The sequence below is a fragment of the Pongo abelii genome, chromosome 5 (genome assembly GCF_028885655.2).
Source record: "Pongo abelii isolate AG06213 chromosome 5, NHGRI_mPonAbe1-v2.0_pri, whole genome shotgun sequence".
NCBI lineage: Eukaryota > Metazoa > Chordata > Mammalia > Primates > Hominidae > Pongo > Pongo abelii.
Genome location: NC_071990.2, coordinates 41,270,971 through 41,291,940, shown reverse-complemented (window position 1 = coordinate 41,291,940; position 20,970 = coordinate 41,270,971). Strand labels below are relative to the sequence as shown.

At 48.7% G+C, this 20,970-nt stretch overlaps 2 protein-coding genes across 2 annotated transcripts; one reads left to right on the top strand and one right to left on the bottom strand.

The window, feature by feature from the left end:
* The first annotated feature begins 616 nt into the window (after positions 1 to 616).
* Positions 617 to 13,953, top strand: UNC5CL (unc-5 family C-terminal like). The gene is made up of 9 exons (XM_002816857.6): positions 617 to 674; positions 4,769 to 5,214; positions 5,725 to 6,025; positions 6,752 to 7,014; positions 7,769 to 7,870; positions 8,158 to 8,225; positions 9,156 to 9,256; positions 9,410 to 9,523; positions 11,323 to 13,953. Exons 2-9 carry the CDS (start codon positions 4,830 to 4,832, stop codon positions 11,543 to 11,545), a joined length of 1,557 nt encoding a protein of 518 aa, XP_002816903.1. The 5' UTR covers positions 617 to 674; positions 4,769 to 4,829; the 3' UTR covers positions 11,546 to 13,953.
* Positions 13,954 to 20,492: 6,539 nt separating this feature from the next.
* LOC100444723 (large ribosomal subunit protein eL31) lies at positions 20,493 to 20,970 on the bottom strand. Its single transcript, XM_002816858.6, has one exon. The coding sequence runs from the start codon at positions 20,932 to 20,934 to the stop codon at positions 20,557 to 20,559; it is 378 nt and encodes a 125-aa protein (XP_002816904.3). The 5' UTR covers positions 20,935 to 20,970; the 3' UTR covers positions 20,493 to 20,556.

The following is a 20,970-nucleotide window of genomic DNA, read 5'->3' as shown; positions in this document are numbered from 1 at the left end:
GAAAGATATGGGTACATCTCAGGTCCACCAGCAACTGGTGAGTCATTAACCCTCTCAGTGGCTCCACTGTCTTCTCTGTGTGGGGAGCGGGTGGAACTAGATGCTCTCTAAGCTCCTTGGACCGGTTGCATTGGCATCAGCTGGGAGCTTCTTTGAGCTGCAGAATCTCAGGTCCCATACTAGACCTACAGAATCAGAGCCTGCATTTTAACAAGATCTCCCAGGTGACTGTTGTGCACATTATAGTTTAAGAAACTCAGATGAAGGTTCCCTCCTCCTCCTATCTGCTATTTTAATAATAGCCTCTGGCTGGAGACAGCCACTCACCAGCAGAGGGCACTGTAAGGAGGGGTTTCAAGGTGCAGCACCTACACCCAGGTTGTCTCCCTCCCTCCCTCCCTCCTTCCTTCCAGACCTAGACTGGAAAGTTCACTGACTTCTGGGATCCTCAGCTAATCCCTTACCTGGGCTGGACTTCGCCAATAAACAGGGACACTCTCCCTCACCCCTCTTTAGGCAGCTGGGAGGCAGGACTCTGCCAGGAAATGCCAGGCCACTCCTGCCTGGATTCCCCGCCCACCTCCACTTGCCTGCCGACTGAGTCTGGCTGACCCTTGTTTCTCAGAGAAGGAACTGGACCAGCCAGCAGCCTCTAAGAGCTCCTAGACGGTAAGGTGAGCATCCCCTTGGGGCAGCTGGAGAGGGGATGGGCATTGTGATGGGGTTACCTGGAGCTCCGTGGAGGAGCCAGGCCAGGTCAGCCTGCCTGCTGGAGTGTAGGGACCCTCTGCTGGAGGAGGGGAGGAAAATGGGACTTGGCCAATGGGTATGAGGACAACTGGGATGATTCTGTGTCCTGTGGAAATGTCTACTATACTAACAAATGCCGTTCATGACTTGTGTTTGGACCATCCATCCCAGTACTTGTTATGTTCTGCAGTAACTGGACATCTATCAGGTGTTGGGGAGGCACAGGGAGAACCAGTGAGATGGAGGAAGGGTTGAGAGTTTTCTTAAAGGGTATGAGCAGAACTTTGCAGCAGGAGTTTGGATCTTTGTGCTGGAGGATGCAACTGCCTAGGGACAGGTGATGGCAGCATTCTAAAGGACTCTCGTTTCGGGGACCTGCTACCCAGGGTGATCTGGGGTCTGGGGCAAGACAAACTGGAGGAGTGGGTAATGAGGAGTCCAGGCATGGGGTTGGGAAGCTCCAAGTCACACTTGAATGGCTGCAGTGCTATAGTTGCCATTCAGCAAGACTCCGGACCTTTCCCCATTCTGGGGCCAGAGGGAGGATGGAGTGAGGGCCAGGGCAGCCTGGAAGAGTCGTCAGCCTGGGAGACCTGGGGCTGGCCCTAGAGGAGTTATCCTGCTTCAGGCCAGGTAAAGGAGTGGGCTTTCCATGAGAGGCCCAGTGGGGCTTTGGGAGTGGTGCGTGCCAACTTCTCCAGGGTCGGAGGTTGAGCCAGGGGACTCTGCTGCACCACCCAGTGAGGTGCATCTCACTGAGGATCTGGACTCTGGTCTTTGGTGGCCCCAGGAAGGTTACTGCTGTGTAAGCGAGCTGGGGCCTCTCCTTTCATCCCTTTAACTATTCCATCCCCTGCCACTGGTACCTTGGTAGGTGGGGGTGTGGTGTAGTGGGGTGGGTATTACCACATAACTGAGGATGTAACTTTAGGTCCTTCTATTTGTCTTTACTTCATTTTTGCTTCTTTCTCTTGCAACTTTATTTCTTCTAGAGAAGGAAAGGAAGATACTTGGGGAAAAGAAGGGGTGGACAGAGAAAGGGGGTGTCTCTGGAAGTCCTTGTTCGTCTTTGCTCCTCCTTCCTGCCTGTCTTCACTTGTTTAGTAGTTCCCTATCCATCCTCACTGTGGGGAGAAAGCTCGGATTCCTTATCTGTGAAATGGAGATAAAAATAACACCTTGCTCCTAAGGCTGCTGTGAGGGTGAGAGGAGACAAGCCATGGAGAGTGCTTTAACACAGTGGCATTGAGTAAAGCTCTGCGAATGTTAGCTATTGTTATTACAGTTGGAATTATAATTATTACTAATGTGAAAGAACCAAAAGGAATAATGGGACATCAAGGGTAGCCTGCTGCTCCAACCCCCTTCCCATCAGCTTTGGGGCACTGCCAATTCACTGATTCACTTGTGTGCCCTCCAGGACGCGTGGTTGAAAAAGGCTGGTGCATTGTCTGCCGGGTTGGCTCTTTAGGCAAAGAGAACAATGCCAACCCCCGCTTCTTATTCACGCTTTCAGTGAGGACATGGGAGAAAAAGGTACTGCCCCAGTCTTCAATCCTGAGGATTGAAGTTCTGCCCTGGTCTAAGAGGCACTAGGAAGGGGCTTCAGTTTTCATGGGTCCTGAGGTTGGAAGGAAGAAGGTGGGCCAAGCCTCAGTTCCAGGTGGGTAGTGCGAGTGAAGGGCATGGGGAGGACTGGATACTGGAAGCTCTTCCGGTGCAGCCTCTAGTGAGTCAACCAGAGGGGCCTCCCAGGGCTCTGAAGGAGGACGTTGTGCCTCACAGAACTCAGCTACCAAGCCAATGAATTCCATTCCCGCAGAAGCTCCTTGAGAGCCGAATAAGACGTCATCTTTGGCAGGATTGAACTTCCCACAGTGTCCAATACACAGCCGGTGCTTAGAAAATGTTCATTTGAGTGGGAAAAATCACACATGACAGCACATAATCAAGAGTGACTCAGTATGGTGGGATGGCTGTGGAGAGAGATTTCGCGAGCTGGAGGCTGTCAAAGGCCGGTGCGCCAGCGGGAGGCACTATTGAATGGGAGGGTCCACGTAGGGAGAGGAAACAAGTGGGGAGAGCAAGTGAGTGGAGAAACAGAAAACAGCATGAGCAAAAGCCAGAGGCTAGAATTAAGCAGGTGTGGGGAGCCTGGGCAGGCTACAGGGCAGGGGTGTTGGAAATTGTAGGGGCTGGAAGAGGGGAAGTAGGAGGAGGCGGAGGTGGGTTCTGGAGGGCCTCAGGAAGAGCTTCTGGGAAGTCTCAGCCTGTGGCCTGGCTGGGTAGCCAGGTGAGCAGGAGGTGAGTGTATGCTTTTGCCCTGCCTCATTCCAGCTTCACTGTAGGCCCGCATCTTTGTTTTTTGTCTTCTTCTTCATTTTTTTTTTTTTTTTCCTTCTACTTTTAGCTTTTGTTACTCTTGTTATATGTTGCCTATCCCTGTGAGCTACCTTTAGGCCTTTCTGGCAGAAGGAGGGGCATAAAGAAACACATACATTTGGACATTGCTTTCTCATCTACAAATACTTTTCACATGACCTTATGCCATCCTCACCATTACCCAAAGAGGCACTTTTTCCCCACTTTTAATAGCTTCAGAAAAGAATTACAAAGTTAATACAAACTACATGCTTGATGTGAAAAATTCAAAGTACAGAGAAAAGGATTTTAAAAAATACAAAGTTTTTGTTCACACCTTCCACCTTCTCAATTTGTTGTGACTCATGGGAATAGTTTGGGGGTGTGTCCTTCTAGACCTGCACAGTCTAAGACCGGACTCATTGGTACACGTGGCTACTGGGCACTTGAAATACAGCCAGTCCCAAGTGAGCTGTTCTGTTCATATAAATTACACATGGATTTCAAAGACTGGGTATGAAAGAAGAAAGTAAAAATATCTCATAATTTTATATTGATTACCTGTTGAAATAACATTTTGAATATATTGGGTTAAATAAAATATTAATTTCTCCTGTTTCTTCTTTTTAATGTGGCTATCAGGAAATTTAAAATTACATGTGTAGTTCACATTACATTTTTATTGTACACCACTGCTCCAGACCTTTCTCTATACCTTTACATTTCCATATATGCACCCATAAATATGTATCTATTTATATGCAGTTTTGTTTTTCACATTAATGAGCTCAGAATATTTTGTCTCTCTGCGACTTGCTTTTTCCACTTATAGATTTTTTTGTATCAGCACTTGTAGATCAAGGTAGATATTTGGACAGATGAGGAAACTGAGGTACATTAAGCAATATTGAGGCAGGAGGTGGGATTTGATTCCAGGCCAGATGGAAAACTGGCTGAAACAGGAAAGAGGCACCAAAAGCACCTCTCCATAAGACATGCCCACCAGTGCCATGACAGTTTACCACTGCCATGGCAATGCCTGGAAGTTACTGCCGCTTTCCATGGCAGTGACCTGAAGCTACCACTCCTTTTTCTAGAAATTTCTGAATAACCCACCCCTTACTGCATGTAATTAAAAGTGGACATAAATATGATGGCAGAAATGCCCCAGAGCTGCTACCCTGGGCACACTGCCTAGGGTTAGCTCTGCTCTGTAAGGAGCATACCTCTGCTGCTGCTATACTCTGCCACTTCAGTGAAAGTTGCTGTCTAACACCACTGGCTCACCCTTGAATTCTTGCCTAGGTGAGGCCACAAACCCTCCCAAGCTAAGCCCCAATTTTGGGGCTCTCCTGCCTTACATCAATGTGATAAGTTTACCCAGCCACAGTGACCAAGGTGGCATTTGAACTCATGTTCTCTAACTGTAAACCCAAGCTCACTCTGCTTCAGAGCAGTTTACCTTGATGTATTAGGTCACAGGGAGCCAGGGTAGGTTCTCGAGTAAGAGAGACAGGTTAAAAGAATTGGTGTGACTAAAGTGTGCAGTGTGCGCTGGAATGAAGCTGAAGACAACTTGCAGCTATGTGTAAGCCAAGCCTTGACCTCCACAACTTAAAAGGGCTTACCCTGACACTGACCCCTTCTTCCCCACCAGGCCTTTGGCTTTGGTTGGCACAGGGGTGAAGGAGAGCCAGCAGCATTGAGTGACCAGGCGAATGTGCCCCCAGGAGAGTTCATTCCAACCCTCCCAGTTCCTACTGCTGGTGGGGGTCCCGGTGGCAAGTGTCCTCCTTCTGGCCCAGTGCCTTCGATGGCACTGCCCTAGAAGGCTGCTGGGGGCCTGCTGGACACTGAATGGTCAAGAGGAACCAGTGTCCCAGCCTACCCCCCAACCAGAAAACGAGGTCTCAAGGCAGCACCTGCCAGCCACACTGCCAGAGATGGTTGCCTTCTACCAGGAGCTACACACACCCACTCAAGGCCAGACCACGGTCCGCCAGTTGATGCACAAACTGTTGGTGTTTTCGGCTCGAGAGGTGGATCACCGCGGTGGTTGCCTGATGCTCCAGGATACAGGCATCTCCTTGCTCATCCCACCAGGTAACAGCTCCTGGCTCTCTTCTCTGCATACGGTTGTTCAGACTGTATGTTAGGTCACCACATCTGAGGAAGCAATGTTCATAGACACCTTTTACTTCTGATAATTGTTTATATTTTGAGTATAGCCTTATTGACTTCAGGGATGGACATGTTACATATCTTTTAGGACAACTTCCTGGCAGGTGGAAGTAAAGTGCCTTGTTCTAATGAATCAGTATGCTGTGACAATTCTCCAGTAAAGGGAGGGAAGAGCACCATTTGCAAATTCACACAAGGCACACTATGGGCTAGCAGCAGCCTGGGTGGAAAGGGAAGTCTCTTGCTTAGGGTTACACTACAAGTCAGCTCCACAGTCATCTTACTCTTGTTCATACCACCTCCCTGTGTGCCCTGCTGGGGATGTCTCTCCTGGGCTCCTGCCCCATCTCCTTTCTCTCTGGCCTGGCCTCTTTCAGGGGCAGGGGTGTGCCTGCCTACCAGGCCCATCTCAGCTCTCCCTCTCCCTGCCAGGTGCTGTGGCTGTGGGCCGCCAGGAGCGGGTGTCTTTGATCCTGGTGTGGGACCTGTCGGACGCCCCATCGCTGTCCCGAGCCCAGGGGCTGGTAAGCCCTGTGGTGGCATGTGGCCCCCATGGGGCCTCCTTCCTGAAGCCTTGCACTCTCACTTTCAAACACTGTGCCGAGCAGCCCAGCCATGCTCGCACCTACAGCAGCAACACTACTCTGCTCGATGCCAAGGTATGGAGGCCCCTGGGGCGGCCGGGGGCCCACGCCTCCCGGGATGAATGTCGGATCCACCTCTCCCACTTCAGGTAGGCACATGCCATTGGCCTGTCTTCCCACACCCATCTTTCTGGGGACTGTCTTTCCTGCCCACTTTCTCTGTCTGCCTTATCTTCATCTCTCTGTACAGAAGATGGTCTGCAAATCCTTTATCCTGGTGACCTTTTCTGGCCCCTCTGTCCTAATGTCTGTAGCAGTTTTTCTCACACCAATCATGTCCACGACTGCAAATCCCACTGCTGTCTCTGTCTGGAAGTGTCTGACTCAGCACCATCTCTCCATCTAGGAGGGACCTGTCTTCCCCAGCTCTCTCTGTCTTTCAAATTATCTCTCTCTACTCTGTGCCCCTTTCAGGACTGTCCCCAAACTTAGCACCAGTTCTCTAAGACTCCATTCCATCTCTGTCCTTCATCTCTTTGTCTTTCTAGAGTCCTAGGTCGTCTGCCTCCTAGCCTCCTTGCCACCCATTGACAGGAATAGGGCCATGTGCGGGTGCCCTCCCAAGCATGGTCGCCCTGAGCCCACTTTCCGTCTCTCCCCTGCCAGCTCTCTTCCCCATTCAGTCACCAGTCACTGTGACGTGCTCACTTTTCATCCCCTACCTACCAGTTCCTCCCTAAGTGCTCCCCTCAAGTGTTCTCTGAACCTCCTTGAAGGCCCCACAGAGGCCCCTCAGGTGGCAGGAGGCTGGTGGCAGTGTGCTGGTGTCTTAGCCTTCCCTGCACATTAGTGCCTGCCACTGGCTCCCTCTGCAGCCTCTACACCTGTGTGCTGGAGGCACCTGTGGGGCGCGAAGCCCGCAAATGGCTGCAGCTGGCCGTATTCTGCTCACCGCTGGTGCCAGGACAGTCCCACCTGCAGCTGCGTATCTACTTCCTCAACAACACGCCCTGCGCCCTGCAGTGGGCACTGACCAACGAGCAGCCCCATGGTGGGCGCCTGCGTGGGCCCTGCCAGCTCTTCGACTTCAATGGAGCCAGGGGCGACCAGTGCCTGAAGCTCACGTACATCTCAGAGGGTGAGGGAGGCGGTGGCCTGTGGGATAGGATGATCAGGAGCCCCAAAGGAATGAAGGGTTCTGGGCCTCCCCTGGACATCTGGAGATCTGGGGATCCCAAGTCTCTCTCTCTCTCTTTTTTTTTTTCCCCCGAGATGGAGTTTTGCTCTGTTGCCCAGGCTGGAGTGCAGTAGCTTGATTTTGGCTCACAGCAACCTCCGCCTCCTGGGTTCAAGTTATTCTCCTGCCTCAGTCTCCTGATTAGCTGCAATTACAGGTGCCCACCACCATGCCTGGCTAATTTTTTTGTATTTTTAGTAGAGACAGGGTTTCATCATGTTGTCCAGGCTGGTCTTGAACTCCTGACCTCAAGTAATCTGCCTGTCTCGGCCTCTGAAAGTGTTGGGATTACAGGCGTGAGCCACCACACCAGGTCCCAAGTCTGTTTGTGACCTCTGGGCCAGTAGTAGCCTCATGGAGCCCCCAGCGCTTTGACCACTCTGCTGTCTACTGAGCCCTTGCCACTCACTCCTAGGACAGGGTGATGGCAGGTGGGAGGTGGGAAGGAGAGGGGTTATACCCCACAGAAGCAGGAAAGGATGGAAGGCTTTTCTAGTGCAAGGGCCCTCTTGGGATCCCTGCCCAGGCTCTGGGGATTCCCATCCCCTTGAGATGCTCCTGCCTTTGTTCTGTCCTCATGCCTCCCCACAGCCCCCTTCAATACTTGTTTAAGGCCCCACTCTCTGAGGCCCTCTGCTGTCTGCCTACTCACCAGGTTGGGAGAATGTGGATGACAGCAGTTGCCAGCTGGTGCCCCATCTCCACATCTGGCATGGAAAGTGCCCCTTCCGCTCCTTCTGCTTCCGGAGAAAAGCAGGTAGTCCGGGAGCCCTGTGTGCACCTCCTCCCCTCTCTTTTCCCCTCCCGTCTCCTCTCCTTCCCTCCCAGTAACCCTGGAGCTCTGCAGACCCCCATGCAGCCATGCACATAGACCTTCCCTGAAAGGCCAGGAGCCACACAGATCTTTGCAGAGAGAAAAATGGAGTGTTGGACCTGAGCTTCCTCAGATTTCCCAAGTCTTACTATAGAGTCCCTTACCTTCTCCTGCTCTTACCCCAGGCTGTTTCCTCACTCACTGGCCACGCTGTCACCTTCTCTTTATAGCCAATGAGAATGAGGACTGTTCAGCACTAACCAATGAGATCATTGTCACCATGCACACCTTCCAGGATGTGAGTTGGAGCTGAGGGGCAGAGGAAGGGCAGGGCCTGGGGGAAATCCTAGGCAAAGTGGGTGCAGGGTCTGGTGCCCAGTAACTATGGTCTTAATCACATAGGTAAAGATGGCATTTTCCATAGAGCCCCCATACCAGCTCTTTGAGGGGCTCAGATCATCTGGGCTCCAAGTTACCCTCATCCCTGACTCTCCTTGTCTATCGGTGGATGAATCCAGCAGGAAGCTAAAAGAACCAAACCCTAGTTTAACCCCTTCCCCCAACTCAGAGAACTGGGGCATCAAGTTGATATGGTTTCTTTCTAGGCTGATTGTCTACATTTGAGAGATGATGTTTGGTATCTTCAGTGTGGGATTTGAGAGTTGATGTTTTGTATTTTCAGTGTGGGAAGTGACCAGGAAGAGGGTCTTGAGTAGGCAGGATGGGAGTTAGGTATCTCTCCTCTCCTGCTGCACCAAGGGAAGATGCGAAGAAATCAGAGTTGAGAGTCTTTGGGGAATCATAGTGGCACCTTACTGGAGGGCAGGCAGATACCCTGTTGTCACTTGGAGAAGAGGAAGGGAAGGTTGGAATGGAGGAAGGGACACATATGGCTGAGATCAGTGTCTCTATGGTTGGATGACCTCCCACTGCACCACGGCCCCACCCAGGACTTCCCCTGGTGGCTCAGGCTGCACTCTGTTTGGTCTTCATGTCCCAGTTCCCAAAGAGCTCAGTGGGCAAACATAAGGCTGAAGGTGGGGTTCTGAAGTCACAGGGAGACAGTGGGTAGACGGTGCTGGGTGGAGCAGGGTTGTATCTCCTGGTAAGGTGGCTCTGAGTGACAGACTGAAGGAGAGACATGAGAAATGGAGGTAGGACTGCAGCTTCTTACTCAGGGGGATGCCTTGTGACCCCTAAGTGTGTTCCCTACCCCATGTTGACTCAGGGCTTGGAGACCAAGTATATGGAAATCCTCAGATTCCAGGCATCAGAGGAGGAATCCTGGGCAGCGCCACCACCTGTTTCCCAGCCACCCCCATGTAATAGGTGAGATGGGGGTTGCTTGGGCTGCTGCCTGGGGGATGTTGGGTTCCTACCCTGGCACCCACAGGGTGACTACAGCATTTAGGGTATATATGGGAGAACCAGAGTGGGTCTGTCTGTCCCTTTCTTCCAAGAACACCCTTTTCCCTGCCTCAGGCTGCCCCCAGAGCTCTTTGAGCAGCTGCGGATGTTGTTGGAGCCAAACAGCATCACAGGCAATGACTGGCGCAGACTGGCCTCCCACCTGGGGCTTTGCGGCATGAAGATCCGGTAGGAAGAGGGGTGAGGTCTGTGGATGGTAGAGGAGGGTGGGCTGGAATGGGTTCCTCAGGACACTCTGCAGACTGGATCACAGGCAAGGGAGTGACTTAAAAGTCAGAGAACGGCTACTCTCCACCCTATTTCCCATAAAAGGGCAGCTCTATTAATCACTGTATCATCAGTACCTAGAATGATGCCTGGTGCATAGTAGGTGCTCAATTAACATTTAACAGTGAATCCATTAACATGGAAGTTATTTGGTACATGTTGAGTGCTTGCCATGCTATGTCCTGAGGAGGAGAAAGACAGATTATAGGATAATATTTGTAAAGCATGTAGCTGGGTGCCTGACACTTGTTAATTCAATAAATGTTATCAATAATGGTGACAGTGCAGTCATGATCCCTGTCAAGGAACTCAGAAAGCAGGAGAATACTGAGCTAAGCTCCAGAAACTACACTATGAGTGCAGCAGTCAGGGAAGACTTTATCCTGGTGATGGGGCTAGAACTGGACCCTGAAAACAGGGTGGATTTTTATTTATTATTATTATCATTATTTCAGACGGAGTCTTGCTCTGTCGCCCAGGCTGGAGTGCAATGGCGCAATCTTGGCTCACTGCAACCTCCGTCTCCCGGGTTCAAGTAATTCTCCTGCCTCAGCCTCCCGAGTAGCTGGGATTACAGGCACGCGCCACCATGTCCAGCTAATTTTTTATTTTTAGTACAGATAGGGTTTCACCAGGTTGGCCAGGCTGGTCTGCAACTACAGGGTGGATTTTTAAATCGTTCATTTAAACATTTATCAAGCACCTATTATGCCCTGGAAACTGTGCTAAGCACTGTGATACAAGATGAATGAGGCATGGTCCCAGCGCCTAGGAGCACACACACTAGTAAAGGGTTCAGAGAGCTTGAAAAATAAAGGCAAGTGTTCCTTGTGCCTTCCTGTAAGAATTCAGTATTGTATATAACACATTGAAGAGAAACAGAAAACAGCTGAAGCAAGAATAATGAACTGTGGGCGTTATGACCAGAAGTCTGAACTGAGGGGTGCAAAAGTTCTCTTCCACCTGGGAGGGTTGAACTAGAAAGGGCTTCAGGGAGGAAGTGATGGGGAAGAGATCAGCCATTTTGTTTTGAGGAGTAGCAGAGGTGGCTGTGGGTGTAGTGTGTGCAAGGCGAGAAAGAGAGAGGCCTGAGCTAAGGGGGTTCAGGATGGGAGAAAGGAGAGAAAGCATAAAGAGAGGGAAAGGCCAGGTGCTGGATGAGCCAGAAAGGCTCATGGAGCATGGGGTGGTTAGGAGGTGAGAGACTCTGGAAGGTTTTAGTGGACGGGAGGGTCGTGATAAAAAGCCATGGTTTACGGCAACTGTTTCCTTAGTAGTGAGCAGGATGTTGTGGCCTAGGAGAGAGGGAGGACGGAGGGAATTAGGAGGCTAGGGGGAGACTAGGGGGAGGCTAGGGGTGTATTTGGAGTGGGGGAGGTAGAGAAGGCAATTACAGAACATCAGAGCTGTAGCAAACTTAGAGGTCCTCTTATCTAAGCCCTCATCTTAATAAGAGGAAACTGAAGCCTAGAGAGGAGTAGGGGTCAGAGTTGGCCTCCAAGCCAGGACAATCTCAAGTTTTAAAGCCCTGGGGCTTCCCACCTCCTGTGCCCTGGAAGGCAGGCAAGAGCAGGACAGGGACAAAAGCTACAGGATGGGGGAGGGACGGACTTTGCGCTGCGCAGCCCAGGGAGCCTGCAGCAGGGGAGGAGCCGCTCCCTGCTCCTACCCCCTTCTCCTCCTCCTCTACCTCGGGCCAGGTTCCTGTCCTGCCAGCGCAGTCCCGCAGCGGCCATCCTGGAGTTGTTTGAGGAGCAGAACGGCAGCCTGCAGGAGCTGCACTACCTCATGACCGTCATGGAGCGGCTAGACTGCGCCTCCGCCATCCAGAACTACCTGGGTGGGACACACGGCGGCAGCCCAGGCCTCGAGCGCGGGGGCGCCCGGGATAACCAGGGCCTGGAGCTGGACGAGAAGCTCTGAGCGCCCAGCGGGCAGGGCTGGAGGAGGTGTGGGGGCGAGAGGGGTTGTTCCCCTGCGCCTAAGAGGGACACAGCAGCTGTTCCTGGCTGTGCCCACTACCCTTCCCAAAACCCTCGGATGGTGCCAGGGCCGCCCGCGAGGCCGGAGCGTCCTCGCCAGCCTCCCAGCAGCAGGCGCGCCCTTCCCGCCGCGAGCTGTCCCTCGTGTGGGTCCCCTCCTGGCCGGCAGAGGGCGCGGGAGCCCAGGAGATGGCCTCAGCGTGGCCAGCCTGCCAAACTGACCAGGGGACGGCCACGGTCCCCGCGTGCACTTTAGGGCCGGTCGGGTCCTGAAGTATTCACTGAGCACTTAGGAAGACCGGGCATTGGGCTGGTGTCATGAAGAATACTGGAATATAGGAGGTAGGGTCTGGAGCCCTGACAAGCACACAGTTCTTTTGCAGGAGTCAAGATGTGCTCACAGGAGCCAAGAGGAAACTCGAAAACAGCCCTGCCCTGTGGTTAGGGGATGTGGGTGTGGCTTTAGGAGCTGAGAGGGGAAGAGCTGAGTGCGGGCTGGAGCAGCGAGAATGCATCACGGAGGATGTTGGGGAGTGAGGATTTGATTTGCTGAGTGGTTTGGAGATCTTTAGGTGCGGGTGGGGGAAGAGGGTGGCTGGACTTAAGGTAGGAGCCGAGAGTGGGCATGGGAGCCCAGCCCCGTGGGTGTGAGGCCGGGGTAGGACGAGGCTTCCCGGCTAGGCACGCCTGGCTGTGTGCCTCTGCCTCTACTAACTTCCTTTGTCTCTTTATCCTCCTGCTCAGGCCGTGTCTTCCTCTCTCTCTGCCATTTTCTCTATCATAAAGCATTAAAGCTGAGTAGAAACTTCAAGATGATCATTCTGGTCCAGCCCTTTTATCTCTTTATCTCCAATGGTGTGCGTTTTAAGTTTCTCTGACTTGGTTTTTCTGTCCCTGTCTCCCACAGTTGTTCCCTCTCTGCACCTGTGTTTCAGTTACTCTCTCTCTCTCTGTCTTAGATCTTTTTGTTTCTGCCTAGTCTCTGTGCCCTGTCTTTGTGTGTTTCTTTCTCTGCCTGAAACCCTCCCTCTTTTCCCTTCAGGCATATGTCTCTAAACCAATGTTATGTATCAAAGACTGTTGAAAGAGACAGGGCTACTCTAGGAATGGATGGGTGGGGATATTTTCCCCATGGATTAAGATCCAGTTTAGGGTCAGGAAATAAAGGATAGGGATAAAAGAGGCACCCCATTCAGTCAGCAGATATTTATTCAGTACCTACTATGTGTTAGATACTGTATACAAAAGACATGAATGGGCTGGGTCCTGAACAGAGAATAAAGGGTTTGACTCCATTCTGGAAATTCTTTTGTTTGCAAACAGGTGGTGTTAATTTGTTCAAAGGCAGGCAAACAATCTCTCTGGCAACACAATTTTCTTCTGTATTTAATTAAAAATTATTAAAGCTTTTTTTCTACGATGAATGATAAAATATGAAAATTGCCTGCCTTTGTTACTAACTATATTTTGCTCAGATTGGCAAATTTGGATGTGAGTATGAATTATTTTATTTGGTAAAATTGTACCTATGGGGATGGGTTGGAGGGAAGCATTTTATAGATTGTGCTTCCAGTATGAAAATTATCTGGGTCCCGCATGGTAAGTCAGGGAGGTTCCCTTCCTTTTCTGTTAGATGCAAGCCTTCAGAAGCAGGCCCTTCCATCCCTTCCCTGTTCCCCTATCCCCACCAGTCCTCTCCTACCCTTCTCATCTGTCCTCCTTACCCCACCGGGTGCTGCCAGTCATGCCAGATTAGTGCCCCGGCCTTTTCCCCCTTCACTTAGCTCAGGATTGAACTGTGCAGTAGCCCGGCACTGTTTAGCCAAAGACATCATTGTGTTCCTTCCTACCCTGGAAAAAAATCATTTTAAGAGTTTCACGTCTTCTGGAGTTGCAAATAGAAGCCACAGAGATTTTTGTGATGGGGATAGAATGCTTTCTGGCCCCAACTCCAATTTCTCAAAATGGGTTTCCAGTGCTGGCAAAGGAAGGCTTGGAAATCCTGGGGTAGATGCAGGCCGAGTGATTCCTATAAGGCAGACCCTTCCTTTCTCACATCAAACCCATTTGGCATGTTATGTATTGGCACCTAATGCTGAGAGATGGTGTGCCCCAGTGAGCATCACGAGACTTAACATTTAGTCCTGACTCACACTAACTAGAACAGCTCTTCTTTGGGCTTTAAACTCTTCCTTGGAATGAAGCTACCGTATTAGAGGCTGTCCCAGGGGCTTTGATTTCATAGACTTGTGCAGAGGTTGCACACTGGTCACCCAAGGAACGTTCACTTGGGGATTTTTTTTTTTCTTTTTGAATTGCCTTCAAATAGAACAATTGATCACTGCTTGTGGCCTTACTTCCAGCCCTTTCTCTGATGAAGAGTTGCCTAAATCGCCTGCCAAAAAACACCGCATTTGTGATTTCTGCTCTTTCACATGTTGCAGAGGCCCATGTCTGCACTTCCTCCTGCTGGATTTGGAGTCTGGGAAAAGGCGTTGGGGAAATGAAAGGGTAAGGTTGGGCCTAGGTCTGTGGGGTTGGAGCCTTTAGTGCTCAGAGGAAATATGTGTCCTTGGCATCCCCTTTGACCACTGAGCAATATTTATGCTAATGTTCAGATCTGTGCTAACAGAAATTCAATGAAAGCCACATATATAATTTTACACTTTCTAGTAGCCACATCAAAAATTGTAAATAGAAATAGGTGAAGTCAACTTTAATGCTTCATTTAACCTAATATATTCAGAATATTATTTCCACATGTAATCAATATAACATTAATAGTATATTTTACATTCTTTTTAATATTAAGTATCTGGTGTATACTTTGCACTTACACCACATCTCAATTTGTATGCTAATTTTTCATTGGAAAGATTTCATCTGTATTCAGCTTTTATATAATTTATAGCTAAAATGTACATTTACATACACAAATTGAGCCAAAAGTTTTCCAAAAATGGAATTAGGTATCAGTTTTTAAATTTTAGTTCACTGAAATAAAATAAAAATTCAATTCCTCAATTGCACTAGCCACATTTCAGTTGTTTAGTGGCCATGTGTGGCTAGTGGGTACTGTTAATGGATAGCACAGATCTGGGTTAGGAATCCAGCTGGGTATAACTTTGTAGTGTACTTGACCATTCACTTATTTATTAATTCATCAAACATTTGCTGAATACCTACTCTGTGCTAAGCCCTGCACAAATTGTTGGTGATAAAAATCCAATGAAGAAGAACATTCTTGTTCCATAGGAGCTCCTGGGAAGCTGGGAGTCAGAAGGAAGGACACTTTCCTCCCATCCTTCTTTGTACCTGACTCAAGAAGGCAATGGGAGATGAGGTTCAGGCCGATACTCTCTGTTGCAGAAATGGCTCACACTGCAGCCTGGTGTAGAGGCAGTAGATTCAGGGTCAGTGTTCCTGGCTTATCTAGCACGTCAAGTGGGTTGTTGGTTGCTGACAACAGGATTCACTCTGGCTAGTTGAGGCAGATGGGATTTAATAAAGGAAACTGAAGGACAAACAATCATTTGGAGGGCGGAGAAATAGATTTGGGGTAAAGTTTCCAAGAACAATGCCCTAAATTGTGCTGTAGGACTAGATCATGGAGGGAAACTGGTATTACTATGGCTGCTGCTACTGAGCACTGGACACCAGGAACTTGACTTTATTGCAGCCACTCTTGCCACCACCACTGATGCTACTTCTGAGTCAGGAACCAGACTTCACCACCACTTTTTTTTTTTTTTTTTTTGAGATGGATTCTTGCTCTGTCACCCAGGCTGGAGTGCAGTGGTGCGATCTCGGCTCACTGCGAGCTCCGCCTCCCGGGTTCACGCCATTCTCCTACCTCAGCCTCCTGAGTAGCTGGGACTACAGGCGCCCGCCACCACCCGGCTAATTTCTTTTTGTATTTTTAGTAGAGAAGCGGTTTCACCATGTTGGCCAGGATGGTCTCGCTGTCTTGACCTCGTGATCGGCCCCCCTCGGCCTCCCAAAGTGCTGGGATTACAGGCGTGAGCCATTGTACCCAGCCCCTCACCACCACTTCTGAAAGCTAAGGCCTCTGCTGCCTTCCAAGCCAGCAAAAACAGAAGCTCCATGCACTGCCTGCTCTTTATGCTACTCACTTCTGAATCAAATCTCTAGTGGAGGCCTTGGGTTGTGAGAGCTCAGACCACATGCCTGAGTCCTAGCTGCAAAGACACCTGAAAGCTCTGAACTCTGACTCGAACTCTGACTTCAATATCAGGGAGATGGGACTTATTACATAATATCCCCAAATATGGGAAAGCTACTCAAAAGTTGATGAGAAGCCACAAATATGACAGATGTCTACTACAGTCAGAGTGTGGTCATGCTGTAGCCTCAGGCAGCAAATTCCCTTCTTAAGAACAGCCATTCACTCAGTAGGTGCCATATCAAGGTTATGGCAGAGAGTAGACTGAGGATGTGCTATGGATTGAATGTTTGTATGCCCCCAAAATTCATAAGTTAAAATCCTAACTCTCAATAAGATGGTATTAGGAAGTGGGGCCTTTAGGAGGTAATTAGGTCATGAAGGTGGAGCCCTGATGAATGGCATTAGCACCCTTATAAGAAGAGACACAGGAGAGCTTGCTTCCTTTCTGTCTGCTATTTATCACATGGGCACACACAATGAGAAGATGGTGGTCTGAGAACCAGGAAGAGGGCCCTCACTAGACACCATATCTGTCAGAACCTTGATAAAGTGCCTGTGTAAGACCACTGACCTTCAGAGTCTTCTCAATAAAGCATGACTGCACACATTCCTTAGGATGGCTCTCATGCCAGTACACCCAAATGTGATTCTGTAACCCAGGCTTAGACCTTGACATGTTTTAGAAGTGCTATGGTCTGACAAAAAGCTCACCAACAGTGGCAAATTGGTTCACTCCATACCTTCTCCAGCCCCTGTGCCTCCCTGTACTGCAGAGGCTGAAAACTAAAACTACGTTTCGCAGACTCCTTGGCAGATGGGCATCTAGATATGCTTAGGTTCAGCCAATCAGCTGGGACTCATGCAGAACTTTGATATGGAATATGGAGGGATAATTTGGAATAATGGAGGGAGCTGAACAGGGCACGAAGGTGGTGCTCATTTTGAGGAGCTAGAGTGGTCGGCAGCTGTGGCAGCAGCTCCCTCAGTGGCAAGTTACGTGGCATAGTTTGGGGTGTTAATATGGAATTCAACTTGGAGTGTATCCCTACAGCCTTTCCAGCGATTTGTGAACTATCTATCTGGGCTCCATAATATATTGTTTGTGCTTAAACTAGCCAGAGAGGGACTATATAGTGTAAAACAAAGACCCATATCCAGTGTGCCAATGATTTTTCCCTGGAAAGACTGTCCTTTATTCTGTGATTATACTTCTTACTTTGCTTGTGTTAACAGGCCTATTATCTTATGAAAAGATGGTAAAGCGATGATAGCTTTATTAAAATGTCTCTACTTGGTAAAGTAAAAAGATAATAATCCTGTGTGGATTTTCCTCTCCCCAAATTAAAAAACGAAACACAAAAATATTGGTCTGTAAAATACAAAGCCTGGAAATGCCTTTTTTTGTGAGACCTGTCTTCCTGATCCTTTTGAAAGCCTTACACAGATATGTTTATGCATCTCCTCTGCACATATTTGACTATTTACTATGTGCTTAGAAGCATGGTGGGCCTTCATTTATTTTCTTATCTTCAGGTAATCTTTCTCATGCTGACTTTAATCCAGCCTGTGCTAGTTTCTTGTTGGCAGAGATGTTCTGGCCAACAAAAAGCTAAGTCAGTTCTAGCTGGTTAGTGTCACGATGTCATAAAGATATTAGCCCAAGGACAGGAATATGCTTCATATTAGCTCTCAACCTTCAGGTGAAACCAGATTTCATTTCCAAACAAACTAGAAAAGACACAATTAGAAAATGAAGAATAATATTTGGCAAATGCTGAGTAGGGTGAAGATGGGATTATAGAAAAGTTCTTTAGTGGGGCAGAGAGTATAGATGGGGGTGGGGAGGGGCCCACCCTCCCTAATCTAAGGGAGGAGCTGGCCATCCTTTCCCTGGGAATCTCAGATAAATATGAAGAAGGCACATGACAGAGAAGAGGACTCAGTGGCATTGGTCATCTTGGAAATCTACCAGGAAAGCCTTTACATGTGGCTTGTGCTCGCTGCATACCCACCCACAGGCTTTCACCACAGTTGGGCTTCTTGTGCTGTGGCTGAGGAGACCATCTGTGGCTAGGTGGCAGAAGCGGACCATGTTCAGTACACAGGGTGTAAGCCCTTGGGAAGTTTTGAGTTCTGGAGACCACCTGTCTCTGTGTGCCTGTGTTGTCTTTCCTTTCTGCCTGTGACTACCCTCTTCTTTATGGGTCAAGCCAGTCAGATATGACTCAGGCGCATTCTTCCTTGGGAGAAGATCAGATGAATCCTTTACTTCAGTCTCTGTCTCTTTCCCTTAATAAACTCTTTTTAATTTATTTGACTTCATCAAAGCAAGAATGTGGTTCCATTCCCTTGAGGCCTGGTTATGTGGGACAAGTAAGGACTCTGGAATCCCACAGACTTGAACTTAGAAGCCAGCTTCATCACTTTCCCCGTGGATTCTGGCAAGTCACTTAATGTGTCTGAGGTTCTGCCTCTTTGTCTGGATGATGGGGATAATATCATCCTCCTTTTAAGATTATTGTGAGGATTAATGACTATAAAGCCCACAGCCTACACGTAGCCTGGTTCAATATTATTCAAGGCCTTCTTCTTTGTAACACCATGTAATGACCACTGGGCTGGACATTTATTGATGTTGGCTGCAGAGCATCCCATCCCCTTCTCTAAGAGCACCATGACTTGCTTTCAAGAATCATCTTTCCCTAGTGGGATTTGACTCACAGGGAAATAATACCAAGGGGCAGATGCTTTCTCTCACCCTTGGTGCAGCCAGGGAGCTGGAACATGATCCATGTCTCTATCACTCCAGACACTGAATCCTCAGTGAGTACACTGAGGTTGTGCTATGGATTGAATGTTTGTGTGCCCCCAAAATTCATACGTTCAAATCCTAACCCTCAATAAGATGCTATTTGGAAGTAGGGCCTTTGGGAGGTAATTAGGTCATGAAGGTGGAGCCCTCATGAATGGCATTAGTGCCCTTATAAGAAGAGACACAGGAGAGCTTGCTTCCTTTCTCTCTGCTTTTTACCACATGAGCATACAATGAGAAGAAGGTGGTCTGAGAACCAGGAAAAGGGCCCTCACCTGCCACCATATCTGTCAGAACCTTGATCTTGGACTTCCCATCCTCCAGAACTATGAGAACCAAATGTTTGTTGTTTGAGCCACCCAGTCTTTGGTATTCTTTATGGCAGTCTGAACGGACTAAATCAAGATGTGTGGAATGATTAGTGGCTCTCTGGAGCCATGGAGATGTGGAAACCTGGCTGTTCCTCTCCCTGAACTGGAGCTGGAGTTCTGTTGCCAGAGGATCCTACACTCGAGTCTTCAGTCTTTTCTTGGATTTGGTGAGACCTGACGCCCTCCCTGAAAATTCCCCTTTGGCTTACATGTACCAGAATAGTTTCTGTTGCTTGAAAACTAGAATTTTGATTAATATCCAATAACCTTGTGCTTAATTCATAAGGTATCTTAGGTGCTGTATGAATTATCTATTGCTGTATTGCAAATTACCAACCCCTCCAACTTAGTGGCCTCACACAGTAGTCATTTATAATCTCTCACTGTGTCTGTGGCTCAAGGAGTCAGGAGCAGTTCCTGGTTCAGGGACTCCATGAGGCAGCAGTCATCTGAAGGTTTGACTGGGGCTGGAGGATCCACTTCCACAGTGACCCAGTCAATGGCTGGCAAGTTGGTGCTGATTATTGACCAGGGGTTTTTAGTTTTTCTGCATGTGGGGCTCGCCATAGGACTTCTTGAGAGTCCTTAGAGCATGCCACTACATTATTGATTCCTAACTATTCTGATAAGGCGGTTGGGATAAAAACAACTGTGAGCTCTTAGGCTGGGAACCATTCTCTGCCAGGCAAATCAACAACATCCTTCCTCTAAAGTTGTTTCCAAACAGAGGAGGCTTAATTTAATCTTGGTTGCTAGTAACTGTTTTATTCTCTAGATGATTCTAAGGTAGAGTCATCTTAGCAAAACTTGGAGCAATGTGGTTTGATTCTTTTACATTAGGTTTCGTAAGTTCACGATGCACCTTGGCAATCACTTCTCAGTGGATCCTTGCAACAGCCCATAGGGCAAGCAGAGCTGGATGTAGTGGTTCCATTTCACAAACGAGGAGACTGAGGCCTATGACCAACAAGTGTTAGACATGGTGGTTAGGTTAGGAATCAGACAGGCCTGAGTCTGCAGTTTACTAGCTGTGTAACCTTGAGTGAGTTGCTTAACATCTGTCTGCCTTCATTTCTGCACCCATAAAATAGGCTAACAACAGAGCCACAATAATAGTGCCAGTCCTCAGGGTAGTCAGGGTTAAATGAGATAGAATATATAAAACACTTAGTGTAGTGCCTGGAGCTTAGTAAGCACTCAGCAACATGAGCCATTGTAGTGAATATTAGCTCAGACTAGGACAGATGATGTAGTTTAATAATTTGTACGATAGGTTGTTTGTATTCATTGGTGAATGGACCCACTGGTGCTTGGAAACCAGAAGGACAACCAACCCTCCTCCTTCTCCTCTAACCCACTTTCCCATGGCTCCTCCTTCTCTAGTGTTTGCTCTTCCTTCCTCTTACTCCTTACTTATCTTTTATATTATTCCAATATTTGAAGAATGCAGGGTTGTAAAAACTTATAGGGTTCCTGTATAGCTTCCATTTTACTGCAGGCCTTTGCAAAACTGTGTTGAATAAGTACTTTTTTTTTTTTTTTGCAATTTTATAACTTTATTTGATCTATCTGACGATCAGCGATTAGTTCTCATCCACACTGACTGTCTGTAGATTTTTGAAAGTGGTAACAGGTACATAGGTAACCAAAGTATATAGCTTATTTGGTGAATCTTCATCCTCATTACGTTTTCTGGACAGCCACACACGGATTCGGTATGGGACATTCCTCATTCCTTTGGCCCAGACAGCTTTGTTCAGCCTGGTGTCAATGCGCACATCTGGAGTTCCCATCTCCTTCATGGCAAATTTCCGAATCTCTTTGAGTGCCCAAGGTGCACGCTTCTTGAAGCCCACTCCATGGATGCGCTTGTGAATGTTGATGGTGTATTCTCGGGTTACCACTTCGTTGATGGCAGAATGGCCCTTTTTCTTCTCGCCACCCTTCTTTGCAGGAGCCATTCTGCCGCGTCCAAGTTGGAAAGGAATAAGTACTTG

Bases quoted from the DNA above. Each gene is read 5' to 3' on its own strand.
- UNC5CL (XM_002816857.6), top strand. From the start codon at position 4,830: ATGTGCCCCCAGGAGAGTTCATTCCAACCCTCCCAGTTCCTACTGCTG. The intron at 5,215-5,724 runs GTAACAGCTCCT...TCTCCCTGCCAG, and splicing joins CTCCTTGCTCATCCCACCAG to GTGCTGTGGCTGTGGGCCGC. The intron at 6,026-6,751 runs GTAGGCACATGC...CTCCCTCTGCAG, and splicing joins ATCCACCTCTCCCACTTCAG to CCTCTACACCTGTGTGCTGG.
- LOC100444723 (XM_002816858.6), bottom strand. From the start codon at position 20,934: ATGGCTCCTGCAAAGAAGGGTGGCGAGAAGAAAAAGGGCCATTCTGCC.